Consider the following 16,047-nt stretch of genomic DNA (forward strand, 5'->3'; position numbering starts at 1 on the left):
AGTTATGTGTTTTGTTAATAAACAATTAGGAAACAGAGTGTAAGCTATACCTGAGAATGTGTATGTGTGTGTGTTTGTGTGGCAGGTATCAGCAGCCATAGAGCCCCTGCAGGCAGCTTTATCTCTCCGTGGGGACGACTTACACTCCCTCCACCTGCTGACGCTGCTGCTGAGCGCCCAGAAACACCACCGCCATGCCCTGGACACCCTGAACCTGGCCCTCAGCCAGCACCCCAGCAACTTCAAGTAAAACCCACTAAACCGTCCCACTCACACTCAGGCAACAGAAAAAATGTTGTTGGACTGAGGATAAGGCGATCGATCGCTGTACCTTTTAGACTTTGTATGGTGTTTTTTTATGTGTGTGAGAGAGTAGCTCCAGTGAGTGGTGCAACGAGGCCCTGTCCTAACACTAGTCCTCTGCGTAGGGATAGGGTGTCTCAGCTCAACTGTGTTGGAGGCCAAGCACACACACACACACGCACACGCGCACACACACACACACACACACACACACACACACTCACACACTTGACGCCTTATTTAGACGTGCCAGAGTGGAGGTCTGCATTGCGGTACCTATGCCCCTCATACACCCTTACCCTTTTAACACTGCAGCTCTGACCCGAGCCCTAGCGCTGCTCTCCTGATAGAACTGAGTCGGCCAACGCATTAACCCACTTGTCTGCTAAACTAAACAGTTTAAAACACACAAAAACTGACTTTTACACTCAATACAGTCATTTTGGGGGCAAGGAGGGATTCAGTGATTTGCTTTGGGACACGTTGTACAAACCGATATCGCGCCAAAGTGTGTAATAGACCCGCCTGTCCACCAGAGGATAGCTTGTCAGTGTCACGTTTTGCCTCGTTGAGCCGTGTGAATATTGCATGCGTGTACAAAGGTAGAGTACCAGCAGGGGGCAACAAAACCACTTAGTTAGGTTTAGGAAAAACGTCATGGTTGGGCTTGAAATAAGAACATAAACTAAGTAAAATACGTAACATCAGTACAGAAAACATGTCACTTACGTAACTTAAAAACACAAAACTGGTCTCGAACACTGGTGTCCCAACATGTTCCCATCCCGCTTTGTCACGCCCTTTGGCGTCACTTTGTTTTCGGCAACAAAACCACTATAGTTAGGTTTAGGAAAGAACTACATGTTTGGGCTTAAAACTACTACGTTTGTACAGTGAAAATGACACTGAACGTTGTTAACACGGGACACAAACGAACAGCTGATTGTAACAGCAGTCTCCTGAATGAAAACCTAGTGGTTGCATTTAAAGGGACAGTGTGTGGGATTTGGCGGCATCTAGTGGTGTGGTTGCAGATTGCAACCAACCGAGCCCCCCTCCGCTCACTCCTCCCTTTCCAAGACTGTGGTACCGTGAGCCGTTGAGTGCAAAACCGTGGTAACGCTGTTTGCCCCACTCAGAGGCCATCCTTACCATAATAACGCTACTTTAGGAACAATGGAAATCAAATGGCGACTGGCGGTACCACGGTTTTGCACTCTGCAGCTGGCGTTACCGCAGTTTGTGTCGGAGAACTACGTTGCCCTTTCAGGTAACGTAAAAATGTGAAAGTCTCTCTCTAGAGCCAGTGTTTGGTTTGTCTTGTTTCTGTAGAAACATGGTGGTTTCTGAAGCGGATCCGCTCCCTATGTAGATATAAACGGCTCATTCTAAGCTAACGAAAACAAGCTGATTCTTAGTTTCAGGTGATTATGCACTAATGAAAACATAGTAATGAATATTATATTCCATTTCTGCTAATAGATCCCCCGAAATGTTACGCACTGTTCTTTTAAGTTGAGTTTTTTCCCCAAAATTTGATCTCAACTCAGAGAAGTCAAGTCATATGTCACTAAAATCTCTAATAAAAATCCAGCTTGAAATAAAATTGTGGAAGGAAGATCAACAGCAGTATAGGACCATCATTTTGGTTTATCTCACAGGAAGGATTCCAGTCCTGAACAAACACATTAAAAACATGTATTAGCCGTGGAGGAAGCTCACAACATTATTATGAACACTATCCAGGCTGATTATTTCACACTAACCATAATATGGAAGCATGTTGCATCATCCTTCTGATGTGTTTTCTCTCCATTTCTAAGCCCAGTAAAGCATTTCATAACACAGCCATTTGGGGTCAGTGTTGGCCTCCACGGTCCCAGCACAGACAGATGGGGTACCTCCATACATCAGGAGGGAGAGGAAGAGAGAGGAAATGCACAAAAACAAGAACATTGATGAGACAACGAAGGGGAGGGAAGGATGTACATAAGAGCCTGACGGGAGGAAGAAAACACAGAGACAGAGGGGGAGGATGCAGGAAAGACGACGGCTTTATAATTACACAAGCTTTACTGATCAGTACTGTATGTAGATGAAATCTGTTCTCTCTCCGTCTAGATCCACAATCACACACTGAGACACACACACACACACACCTCCTCCATAGAGACACTTGACTGCTTTGACCCATTTAAGAGCTCTTTTCCGGGCTCAGCCAATCACATCGCTCTCTGCGCCAGGAATCCCCATCGCCCCGGTAACCATGAGGTCATATGGGTAGAGCAGGCAGCATCAGTTGTTGTTCCCAAACTGTTGTTATGGAGCGGTCGAGAGACATTGAGTCATGAGAGAAAAAGAGAGAGATACAGATCTATAAACCGGTAGTTCACTGAATGGAACAGCTGAATTGAAATGAATTCTTACTGAATGTCCATTAGCTGTATTACCTCTAAGCTTCATTGATCTATGTTTCTAATAATAATTTTACTGGTCGGTCATGCCAGAAAAGCATATTTGACCCGGGCCAACTGAAAGCTGAAGAGAGAGTTCTACAGGCCTGAAACGTTAGCCTCAGCCTGACCTGGCCCAATTCATTTGGGCTCAACTGGCCTGCTGGGACCGACAGCTAACACACTTTCTCATCCCTCCATCTCTCTCTCAGAGTGCTGGTTTGAGTGTAGCAGCGTAACAAACACACAGTCTAGTCTGCTGCTATATAAATCTGTCGATAATGATCACTGTGAATAGTATTTAGAGCTGCAGCGAGTAACCGATTCATCGATTAGTTGTCAACTTCATTGCCAACTATTTTGGTAATCGATTTATCGGTTTGAGCGAGTTTTTAAGAGTTTCTTTGCTCCTCTATGACAGTAAACTGAATATCTTTGAGTTGTGGACAAAACAAGACATTTGAGGACGTCATCTTGGGCTTTGGGAAACACTGATCGTCATTTTTCATAATTTTCTGAGAGCCTACGACATAAAATAAGTCAGTATTTTGGCATCACATCTGGACAGTGGGAGGAAGTGGAGACGCGTCGTCCATCTATATAGACTATGGATGCAGTTTACACACACTGAAAAAAGAAGCCTACTTGGTTGTAACATTTAATTATCAACAATATTTTAGCCCTAAGCCCAACCGAAACCGTCAGTATGCACATGAACATTAATCCAAACTCGGCCAGAACATATCAATACCCTCGGGACACGTCAGGCTGAGGCCGAGTTGCAGACCTCAGAGTCAGAGACAGAGAGAGAGAGAGAGAGAGAGAGAGAGAGAGGTAGTGAAAGGAGGTGTTTTCTCAGTAACAAGCTCGCTGAATATCATTTGCTTTGGATGTGTGAGCGAGCATCAGAGATCAAAGCTTGTATCATGCTCGGTGCTGGGCATGCCGCGACAGTCCTGTGTGTGTGTGGTGATGGGGGGATGTGTGTGTGTGCAAGATCGTAATCTGGCACATACATGTTTGTGTGTCACTGTGTGTGTGTGTGTGTGTGCGTGTGTGTGTGTGTGCATGTGTGTGATTCTTGTTAGCCACTGCGTCTCTGCACCACAGCAAACTGTCAGCTCACTGTAGCACACTGAATTTCTCCTTCCTCCTTTTTCTCCCACATCCTCTACCCCCGGCTCCTTCTCCATCTCTTCCCCCTCTCACTCCATCTTTCTCGCCCTCTCTTTCTCTCCTTGCCTCTCATCTTTTTTATCTCTCCGTCTCCGTTTCTCCCTTTCTTTGAAATTTTAATCACCCAGTAAACAGGCATGCATTTCAATGTGAAATGGGATTCTGCTACAGATTGAGAGGCGAGAGAGGGAGAGAGGGGGAGGGTTGTGTGTGTGTATGAGAGAGAGAGAGAGAGAGAGAGAGAGAGAGAGAGAGAGAGAGAGAGAGAGAGAGAAAGAGAGAGAGATCGTGGTCTCGTAGTTTGTACTAAAGAGAATGATTAATCCCAGCCTTTGATTCTGCATTCATCTAACGGGATGTTGCAGCATGAGCAAGTGTGTTTGTGTGCATGTGCATCTGTGCTAGCGTGCACATGCATGCCCGGTTTACACAAAGCAAGCTTGTCTGCACAGGCTTGTGTGTGTTAATCTCTATGCATGCACTACATTGTATATATTATACTGTATATATAGATATGCATATATCTAAATATACTGTGTTGTTTGTTTGTCTGCATGCAGCCTGTAGAGAATCCACACTCTGATCTGTGGGAGTGCAGAATGAGTAGTACTGTAGATGCATCACTTTTTTTTTTTTCAAGGGAACATTATTAGCTATTTTTATATGGAGTTTACGCTGGCAGCTCTCTTAGCTGGCCACCGCCGAGCATTTACACCGCTCGCCGCCATCCGTCCTCAAACACTACGCTCTGCACACACCAGGCTCATTCCCAGGAGCCTGGAAATGATATCTTTTGTAATCTGACGTGTAGTTTTGAGTGCTGATGAAACCTATCTTTTGTGAAGCTGCGAGGGGAAACACTGGCTGTGATCGAGTTTGTGAATAACAAGGTGGAAAACACTCTGTACTTGGATGAGTTAGATCAGTGGGATACTACTATAATATACACGGTGAAACCCTTTTGTAAAGACTCATAGTGGTTAATTACAAAGGTTTAAATCCTCAGATAGTGGCCTCACTTGCAGTGAGAATAAGGGCTTTAGTTGAAACAGCTTTAAATAAGAGAAAGAGTTTTATTTATGACTTTTAGTAAGTATATGTTATCATATTTTAGTACAACCTACACCATTTTCTGATTTGCTACCCGACAGTATTGTTTACTGTTAATGCAAATGCATGTTAATGCAAGTCTTCCGCCATGTTTACTCTATTACACTGGCTTCTACTTTGCTGTTTTTTCAGCGGGCTGCTGGCTCCGGAAGTGTTTTTTTTCTTTCAACAATATCCTCAATGTTACTGGACTCTCCCGGATAATCATATCATGTTTATGTTAGGTGCTTCAATTATTTCAGAACAATTTTGTTTCTAAGAAATCATGCTTTATCCATCATTTTGGCATGGCCACTGGCTCTAAATACTACATTACCCATGAGCTGTTGCCACGGAGAAGAATCCAGTCAGACGTGGCGCCATAGTTGTTGAATTCAACAAAAGTTGACCCCAAAATGAAAAGTTCAGTGCCATCAGTGGCTAACTACGTGGTCTGAAAAGTGAAGTCAATGCTGAAGTACCTTAAACTTGCATTCTTTCTAACAACCAGCAGGGAGCGACTTCTCTGGTTGCAAAAAGAAGTCTGATTGTATCGAAGTCTATGAGAAAATGAGCCTACTTCCCACTTGATTTATTACCTCAGTAAACATTGTAAACATGAGTTTATGGTCTCAATCACTAGTTTCAAGACTTCTTCAATACAGCATGATGTTCATTTAGTAAATTATGGTCTTTTAGAGTCAAATAGACCATAAAGCAGGGGATGCTTTAGGGCGTGGCTACCTTGTGATTGACAGGTCGCTACCACGGCGTTGTCTGGTCTGGGAGTTGTCTGCGTTTTCGTCTTACAGCTTTAACCCTTTCACAGTGTGTTTTAAGTTCATGAAAGTTAATTGTAACATTTTGTCGCCTAAAAAATGTCTTATTCAGCGTTCAGTTGTACTTAGCTCCACCCTCTCGTGTCACTTCTGGTCGCAAATAACCAAGATGGCGACGGCCAAAATACTGAACTCGAGGCTTCAAAATTGCGGTCCACAAACAACAGGTGACGTCACGGTGATTACGTCCACTTCTTATGTACAGTCTATGAGTGCCGCTAATTCTTGGGAATTAGAGTTAACTTCTCCCCAGAAATGTATATGTACACAAGTTTGTACCTTCTACTTTTAATTTTTTTAATCAGCAGAGTGCTGAGTTTCATAAACGGTAGCTTAACATAGAAAAAAACAGCAAAGCTGAACGAAACCAGTATTTGTGTTGAACAGTGTGTGTTTGAGACTTTACCATTATTTGAATACAAGCTTTTATTTGAGAGTTTCCAGTAAACTCAGTGTAGGTGGTTCTTCATGTTGTACGTCCAGGAGGATACACAGTAAGAGAAGTCAGTTCTTTGTACGCATGATATACACACTGTCACATTTCAACACTAGGATGGCTTTATACCGTCACAATGCTTCTAAATGCTTTGCCACAGTGGTAATGGGTAGCCTAGAGACACACACAATCACACACTCTGGTGGACCCCTACTGGCAGGCGTATCCTTAACACAACGTCCCTCGGCGGCACTTGTCATCCGCGCGTCAGAAAATCCAACCCCCTTCCTCCCACACACATTTTCCGTTTTTTCTCTTTTCCAACATCCCTCCATCTTCTCCTCCATACACCCTTCCCCCAATCATCCACCGAGCCGTGAGTCGGTAACGAGCCGCATTTCACCGAGAGTTTTCTCCCCTGACGCAAGCTCGTCTCGCTCTGCTATTGATCCTCGCCCTCCCTCCATCCATATTTCCCTCCTTCCCTCTATTCCCCCTGGACCTGGAGGAGCCTTCGACAACAGGGAGGCAGTGGACGGGACAGCTAGGCAGGCGGATGGGCGTCAGATGTGGTGAACACCATCGTCTCTCTGCCTCTCTCGCTCTCTCTCTCTCCTCTCGCTCATGGATGAGTGATGCCCATGACAGACTGCATCCTCTGAGAGCCCCTTCTGGCAATTACTACACACACACTCACATCAGAGACTCCCACATCACTTAACCAGTTGTCTTCAACTAAAAGGGCCGAGCGGAAACACTCCATGGCCTCTACTCATCAACCTCTCAACACACACACACACTCTTGGAGCTTGTTCTTGATGACTATCTTTGCCCCCTCTCTGTTTATATCGATCCCCGTGGGCCTCATGCATCAGTGAGATGTTGATGGGTCCTCAGCACTTACGCGGCTACTGTAGAAGCTCAAACACTTGTACATGTGTACGCATATTCTTTATTTTTATAAACAAAATTGAAAGGTCATTGTAAACCTTTCACTGAGTATCATCATGCTGTGTGTTCATACTCAGGTTAATGTGATCAGTGATAATAAGAACAGGTTTGAGTGGGATTGGGCCCACATAAACATTATTCCATGTCACTCAGTTTACAGTTTAATATCCGTACGGGTACAAAAACAGCAGATACTGTTTTCAGTCAACTTTAACCAACTGAAACCCGTCCCGACCAACTTTACTGTCTTTCAGAGGTTCAGTTTTAGAGCTAGAAAACCTAAGAAAATCCATTGGTACCAACCATGTCATGCTAATTTTCTCCTATTCTAAAATGGTGTGAACATTTCTGCATACTGGGGTCCCTAAACAGTCTTGAATTACATACATTTGGTATCACTGTAAAGCTGAGACTCTTGTGGATCCAATGAGCCCAATTGTATTCATGTGTGATGATGTTAATTCCCATAGGAGCCATTTCATTGTAGTGAAACCATTTTTTTAAATTTGGCCTGACAGTATAAAATGACCTGTTGTGACCTCTAGGATAATCACAGCCTCATGAAACGTTACAACCACAAACTAGAGACCTACATTAGGACATTCAGAGGATGGATGGCTTTCATAGGTATGTTGATGATAAGGGGACTCCTGAGCAGTTTTCAGAACCATTGCAGAGCCATCCAATCACCAAAAAATGCAATTCTTGCAGAAATCTCCAGTTTTTGAAACCGAATCACATCATGGCTTTTTCTATGGTGTTCCTCAAGGTTTTGGTGTCTTAATTTGGTATTTTGGAGGGATTATTGATTGTTTTTATCAATTCTCGAGTGGTAAAAAATAATTAAATTTAGCACCAAATCTTTCTAACAAATGGTATCAACCCAAAAAATTGAGACATAATAGAGCATGGGGATGACCATCATGTACTGTACTTCAACAACTTGACAGATGATGTACACCACTTCTATGTGACATCTACTGCTGACCTGCTATCTCCCCCTAAAGACCCCCTGTACCCCCCTAAAAAAAGACCAAAACGGGTCTATTGTGGGTCTCAGAGGGTTAAATGTATAATACAAGTGCATGATGTGGTAATAAAACATGAACATGCAGCACAAAGTAAAACTAAGATGAGTAATGTGTGTATGTGTTTTCTGGTCCAGTCTGCTGTTCTCAAAGGTGAAGCTTGAAGAGGCCCTCTTTGGCCCGGCTGCAGCCCTGCAGACCTGTGAAGAGATGCTGCAAAACTGGCTGAGCCGCTACGATGTCAGCCGCTCCAGGTGAGCGTGTGCATGCCAGATGTGCGTTTGTGCATCTTTGCTTATCATGTGTGCTGTATGAATGTGGTGCTGTGCATGCTGAAGCTGGAATCTTCTGCTGCTGCGGTATTGATTACCATAGTGTGTTAGTGTGTGTTTATTCATGCACTCTGATCTTTCATGGTTCTATCTGCGATCTGAGCGGTTTATTGAGCTTCAAAGATTTCACATCTTAGATGGTAAAACTGATATGCGGTAAAGTTCTCTATTATTCATCATATTAACAGGAACCCTAAAGGTGCTCTAAATATATATTATCAACATCCTATAACATCTTAAATAAGTCTTTCTTGAGCAGAACTGTACTGAATGTGTGTGTTGCAGTGAGACGGATGACAGCAGCAGTCTACCGATGGCTGAGAGGGCAGAGGTCAGCCCCGGAGCCAGGAAACCCTCCATCCACCTCACCCTGCCTGACTTCCAGGACGCCTCCACCGGTCTGCTTTCTCTCACTGGTTAAAGTCTTTCTAACACACATGTTCGGATTGACACATGCTGAATTGATTTATTCTAAGTTAAACACATCCTCCTTTTTCGCTGGTGTTGGGTAAATATCAGTTAGAAAGGTGAATGCGTAGGTCAGTCCCGAATCCGCCGGCATTTGACCTATTGGATTAAAAAACTGTTTGCCTGAAACATTAAATATCAATGATGTGACTCACCGCCACATCTTGTGGGTCAGAGGTCTGTTCACCTGCCATTCGGTCACAGGAAATATATTGATGTTCTGGATATTAACAGAGATTGAATGCTTGTTTTTCTCAGATTGCGTCTCTTCTGTCATATTTGAAGGGTTTTTAATTAAATCTGAATGCTTTAGTACATATTTGGGACAAAATATTGTATATCATTCAGTATCTGTAAAATATTAAAGTATTCATTGTTACTATCGCTTAAAACGGTACAATAATTTTCAGCTCTAATGTTGGTAGTCCTTTCACTTCACGTTACTTTAGTGACTTAACTCGACTGTACATTAATTTGGGCATTAATTTAACAGTGCAATACCCTGACATTAATACTGCATTTATTCTGTACATTTCAAGAAATATTCTTATTTTATTCATATTTATGTTATAATTGCAGTTATATTTAACACACTTACTAGATCCCACTTCTCAGCATTTTTTTCATTTTTCATTGACTCATTTGGACTGTGGTTATTTGTTATATATTGTATGTCTTTAATGCCTATATTTGTACATATTTCTTATATTCTCATTTATTTTTCTTATTTACTTATATTTCTCTACATATATTGTGCAGCATTATGCACATTATTTTACATGTTACTTACTCCTTTATTTCTATTTTCTTACATTTCTTTATGTTTACATAAGAGAATCAGTAACGTCACAATTTCCCCCCGGGGATCAATGGAGTATATCTGATTCTGATTTCCGATTCTGATTCCCTTCACAGGTTCGCTGAGCCCTTCGTCAGTTGCAGCGTCTCGTCTGGAAGCGGCGCTCTCTGAGGTGTCGGACCTCAGCTCCACCCGGCGCCAAGGACCCACCTACATCTGGACCATGCTGGAACGCATTTGGCTGCAGGCTGGTACGACAACAGCACACAAAACTATAACAAATATGTTCCAAACTCTGGTTGGGGTTGGACTCTCTTGGAAAATTTGTATTTTTATATTCTTTCTGTTAGCAAAGGAATCTATTTTTACTCTTGTTTGGGGTGCAAGTCGGCCAGTGGCCATGCAAAAAGTTGACTATGAGGAAATGTTTGTTTGAAAACAATCGACAGTAATCAGATTCCATGGTTTTGTGTTTCCGAGTGTCATTAAGCTTTATGAATAATAATCCTATCAGAAAGTGCAAAATGGACAAGACATTGATTTCAGGCAATTAAAGCTTTCCAAGTCTCCTAAGAGTCTGCAGCCATACTTGCTTTGAGCTGAATGTCAGCATGCTAACATGCTCACAATGACAATGTTAACATGGCCATTTTTAGCAGGTATTGTGTTGACCATATTAGTTTAACGTGATAGCATGCAAACATTTATACAAAGTGCAGCTGAGGTTGATGGAATGATTTGCAGGTATTCGATCAGAAATTTTGAACTGATGGTGGCGCTTAATTAAAACTCAGGGGATCAACAAAGTAATTAAAATTCATCATGAGGAGGATGTGAAAGTCTGAACCGAATTTCAAGGCAATCCGTTCAATAGTTCTCTCAAAACCACAAATATGAAGCTCGCAGTCGCTCTAGAGGAAAAGTCAGGGGATCACCAAAGCCATTAGTGGCGCAGCTAAGCTGAAATATTCATTGTGCATTTTGCTATAAAAGCCACAAATTTGGACCAGATGTAGGTTTATATGTTATTAAAAGATATAGATATCGGGGCGCTGCAAATTTGGCTCCTGAGGGTCATTGCACCCATTTGTCAAAATGACCGCCAGAGTCTTGATGATTTCCAAGGTGTGTTCAAGCTGATTAGATCAAATGTCAGACAATCACAGACATGTTTCTTTCCTTCTTTATTTTTTAAGGGTGCTTTTAAAGACTTTTAACCTGAGAAAAACATGAAAACCAAATAAAAGGAGCAAGGTCTACTTAGGGTCAAACTTCACCCCCTTGCTTTCATGATAGACTGACAACCAATACACCTCTAAAAAAGGTAGGATTTTCAGCTTTGCATTGGTGCATTTCTCTTTTTATTAGCTGTACAATCGACCGAGATATTGTTGGATAAATTTCAGGATTTGACAAACAAGCTGTGACTTCATCTGGTCAACTAGAGAAGGAACATGATGTGGTGATGGAAACCTCGGCCCTCCATGTTAGGAATGACCTCATTAAACAAATCCAGATCAAACTAGAATAAAAAAAATCTGAATATCTGATGGCAACTTCTGAATGAGTATCTTCTCCGCACAGACTGTGCTGTGCAGATGCTGCTGTCTTATGCAGCTTACTGACCTGCTTACAAGCTCGGTTGAGTTTTCAATCTCTCTGGGGAGTGAGATATCGTTCATTCACTTGGTACAATGTGAGCACACGTTTTTCTTCACGTTTTGAGCACTGCAGTCACACAGACACATGTGGAAAGGCTGGAAAACTCAAGGGATGTAGATACGCAACGAAACAATATCCGCTGGAGATGTTATGTTTGTAACCTTGTTATTGTGTAAAACGACAATGTGATTACAGCAGGCATTTTCTACAAACAACAGGGACATTTTTAACAATTTAGTGAACCATTTCTGTCCCGTCAAAGACTGCATACGTTATGTAGGAGTGCACTCTGTATACCTGCATACATGTGGCCACTGTTCTATTAAGGGCAGAATGGCAGTGATGCATACTACTATTACTTCCACCCCTTCAGCCTCAATCTGCCCGTGGAAGTTTACAGGGAGAGCAGAGCATTAGCAGGAAATGAAGGGAGAGGAGAAAAAGAGATGCTCCGCACAAACAACCCTCCATCCATCCACTCAGCTGGAGTGGATGAGGCATGAGAACGGGAATGGGAATCCATAGTGTAGGGAAGGCAGTGATGCAACCAGCATACCAGTGTGTTACAGTACAGGATGGGATGGGTGGAGGGGCGGCGGGATCACGTCCCCTGTGGTTTACTGTAATTCGAAGGTTATTTTCTGTGTCCAACCTTTGAACTCTGCTATTCCTCCTCTGAGAACAGGCAAAATAGAATCTGCTCGCTGCTGGTTTGAACTCTATTATGTATGTGTGTGTGTGTGTGTGAGACATGGCAATGTATCCTCATACAACGTATGATATCTTTCGAAAAGTCATACAACGCAAAGTCGCGTTATTATCACGTTCATTTTGACAGCCCTAGCAGTCAGTTAGGTTTGGGAAAGGTCGTGGTTTGTTTTAAAATAACTCCGGAAGTGGCGTAACTTAAGTACGAAAGTGACGTGACAAATAAATCAACGTTAACTTCTGGTTTCACACCGGGTACGAACACCAGACTCCTGGATAAAAGTCTGGCGTTTTTTGACCCACACATCCACCCCGACCTCCTCCCTACGCGGCATTTGTCGTTCTCTCTGGTTCGCAGTCACGTGGATTACATAGAAATTGATTTTGTGGGACATATACAGTATGAATTACAGTGCATTACTCTTTTAACTCAAGACTGAGCCAGCTGTACCCCCGATCCCCCCTCTCTCCTTCCCAGCATTCCTCTTCTCAGCGGTCACTTCCTCTCTCAATCTCACATCCTCATCAGCCATGTAGGAAAAACACACACACACACACACACACACAGAGAGCTCTTTAAAATGGATACACTCTATAAACAAACACACATACCTGCAAACGTATAAAAGGACTGTACACACATGCATACACTGATTTAATATATTTACTCGGAGAGCTCAGGTGAGGAGCAGGAAAAAGGCCTTACATAACCAGAGAGCAGTCACTGAATCCTTTTTCCCCGAAGTGAAGCTATGAAAAGGAACCCGGAGGCTGGGAAATGGCTCTTTTTCATCTCGCAGAGGTAGCATGCATGCACTTTCCCATCTGTGCATCTATGACACACAGGTAAACAAACAAAACATCCGCTACCAAACACACACATGGGTTCACACTGCGCTCAGGAGCAGACGGCGCGTACAATATATTTGCACAACACAGTTCACTCGCTCTCTCTCTCTCTCTCTCTGTAACACACAGGGCTGTCAGTGTTTAGAGCTGAAGAGTTTCTTTCTCAGGGTTTCTCTGGATGTTGACCCAGCGTCCACCCATGAGAGTGATTGACAGCTCCCTGCGTCAGCATCACGTTCAGATATTGGTCTACTCCAGTCCCAGGGGCGGGTCCTCCGGTCAGCTCTGTGTCCAAGTCTTATTGGACAATGACTTGCTTGTAGGCGTGATGGTGTGTGTGTGTGTGTGTGTGTGTGTGTGTGTGTGTCTGGGGTTTGTCCTCATCTTCCCAGCAGCAGCACAGAAAGGAGGCAGGCAGCTTTAGTATGCGATGGCCATATTTAGGCAAGACTTTCATGACTTCCCAGGCACTTCATTGCTCCCACTCTCTCTTTCACACTGTCTTTGTGTATATGTGAGTTTAATGGGGGGGTCCATCCAAGTGTAGTGTTTTATGTTTGTGTTTGAGCGCTGCACAGTTTACATTTTAATATAATGCTGCTGAACTCACAGTTAAAGCAGCAGTGGGTAGAAATGAAGCAAATATGATTAAAAAAAGTTATTTTCACAAACTGGTCACTATATCCTGACAGTAGTGCATGAGACAGGTAATCTGAAAAAAAAATCATGTGCCACTGTGTCCTCCGGTGTCCTCGAGTGCTCCTAATAGCATCTGCAAGAATTCACAGACTGGAGGAAAACAACCAATCAGAGCTGAGATGGAGCCTGCTGTCTCTGAGCAGCTGTCAATCACTCACAAACTTCGAACCAAACGGTCAAACTAGGCAAACTGATCAAATATGAATCAATATTCTGTTACTGTAATGCCTATTTCTCTCCTTAAATGCTTTCAGAAACATCTTGTAGTGTACTGTTTAGCTGTAAAATGAGACAGTTTGTGACCCGGCAGCCATGTTGAGATCAGTTGAGGAAATACCAAGCACCGCCCACCAGCCGGAGCACAGCCAATAGGAACGCTCTCTCTCTCTGAAATGACCTGTAATTGGTCAAAGTCTCACGATCTTTTAAAGCCTGAAAACAGAGCCATGAGGAGGTGCAGAAGTCTAGTTTTCTCTCAGAACACTTGAATTACAACATACTGAAAGGTTATTATGGATTTGTTGCCCAATGATGCCAAAAATATTCTGCCTACTGCAGGTTTAAGTCATCTTTTTCACTCTCACATGTCACTGATGGGATTTCTCTCCCTGATTATCCTCTTTCTTTCTCACCCTCCTTCCTCTTTCTCCATCTCCTCCTTTAGGGGAGTTGTTCATGGCGGACGGCCGGCTAAAGGAGGCCCAGTTCTGCATAGTCGAGGCCAGCTCGCTCTTCCCCAACTCGTACTCGGTGCTGCTGCAGCGGGGCCACCTGGCCGAGCTCCGGGGCCAGCTGGACGAAGCCAAAGGCCTGTACGACGAGGCCCTGGCCATCCATCCCACAGGAGAGCGCATACTTGTGCACATGGTGAGATAAAATGAAAGCTTTACAGGCTGCTAAATTCAAATTAATGTGATGTACTGTTCAGTGGTCAGTATGCACATACAGACACACACAACATGCGTGGATACACTAACACATTTTAATTGCTTTACTTGTCTATTAAATTACCATGCATACCGAACATAGCGACCTACTGCACACACACACATCCATGCACACACTTTAAAGGCTTTGCTTGAGTTCACTGAATTGCATTACACTGCATGTGACCCAAGAACTCAGGCTCACACACACAGTCATAAACTAATTTAAATGTGTTTTCTTAAATCCGCTAAATTTAATTAGATGAATTCAATTCTGTCAGCTCTCTGTAACTGTACTCAAACACACACACACACACACACACACAGCCTGCTGTTCAAGAAAACATAGTTTCCCATGATGTCATCCTGTGAAATCTTTGTCTTTTCATGCCAAGTTTTTTGAATCTCAACACATTAAAATCTGGCATCTTAAGAAGTCGATGACATCCCGCTGTTATGTGGACGGCAGTGACGCATTGTATTGTGTACAAATACAACAAAAGAAAAAGGAGTGGCCCACCACACTAGTCTTTCTTTAAAAGACGGTCAGAATATTCATTTATTGACAAGGACAACTCGTGAGAATACCAAAATACCTAAACCCATTTTGAATGGAATAATACCTAAACAAGTTCATGAATAAATCACGAAGATAACAATGTCTGTGCTTTGAAAGGATTCAACAATCAATACTAGGTGGAATATCTGTGATTCTTCATCACAGCATTAATGTATCCTGGCATGTTTAATCAATAGCTAATCAATAGCTCATTAGGCTGAATCAGGTGTGCTGGTAGAGCTCAACAAATCCCTCTTTTGTTAAAAAAGGCTGTGCACTAGGTGGGCCTCATATTCATCTATACTGTAACTGTATGTAAGCGTTGACCCATTCTGAGAAGACAGCAATGTTAGCTGATGCCATTTGTGTTTTTGTTGTGTAATTCAGCAGAAATTATGAGGCTACGCGGCTATTAGCTGCTAATATTATCGTGCTAAAACCCGAGGGAACCCAGGGCGATGCTAACTTCCTGGTTGGTCTACAAAAATACGTCATCCCTGGAGCACTCTATTAGCTGCTAATATTAAAAGGCGATAGAGTATGCTTGTCTCATATACTCAACTATAGGCTACTGTGTACACACAGTATAGTTGAGTATTCAACACTGATATACTGATATTGTCTGTATGTGTGTCAATCAATCAATGTGTTGTTGTCAAGGCTGTTGCTAGGACGCTTGCAACTCTTTCCGGTTAGTGTGTGGAGGAAAAAGATGGTCTTTTCTGAAGAGCTCCAGGAGGCTTATACTCCTTCCTTCGTAAAATGAAAAT

General features: G+C 42.9%; 1 protein-coding gene across 3 annotated transcripts in view; it reads left to right on the plus strand.

The window, feature by feature from the left end:
- Positions 1-16,047, plus strand: part of ttc7a (tetratricopeptide repeat domain 7A) — a 65,205-nt gene that overhangs the window by 28,136 nt on the left and 21,022 nt on the right. For 2 of the 3 annotated variants that reach the window (XM_074646895.1, XM_074646897.1), the window contains 5 exons: positions 86-246; positions 8,413-8,529; positions 8,893-9,023; positions 9,991-10,125; positions 14,457-14,659. In XM_074646895.1, coding sequence (XP_074502996.1) covers positions 86-246; positions 8,413-8,529; positions 8,893-9,023; positions 9,991-10,125; positions 14,457-14,659 — 747 coding nt within the window. The remainder of the gene's footprint in view (positions 1-85; positions 247-8,412; positions 8,530-8,892; positions 9,024-9,990; positions 10,126-14,456; positions 14,660-16,047) is intronic. The other variant, XM_074646896.1, reaches the window with a different exon arrangement.

This window comes from Sebastes fasciatus, chromosome 9 (genome assembly GCF_043250625.1).
Source record: "Sebastes fasciatus isolate fSebFas1 chromosome 9, fSebFas1.pri, whole genome shotgun sequence".
Taxonomy (NCBI): domain Eukaryota; kingdom Metazoa; phylum Chordata; class Actinopteri; order Perciformes; family Sebastidae; genus Sebastes; species Sebastes fasciatus.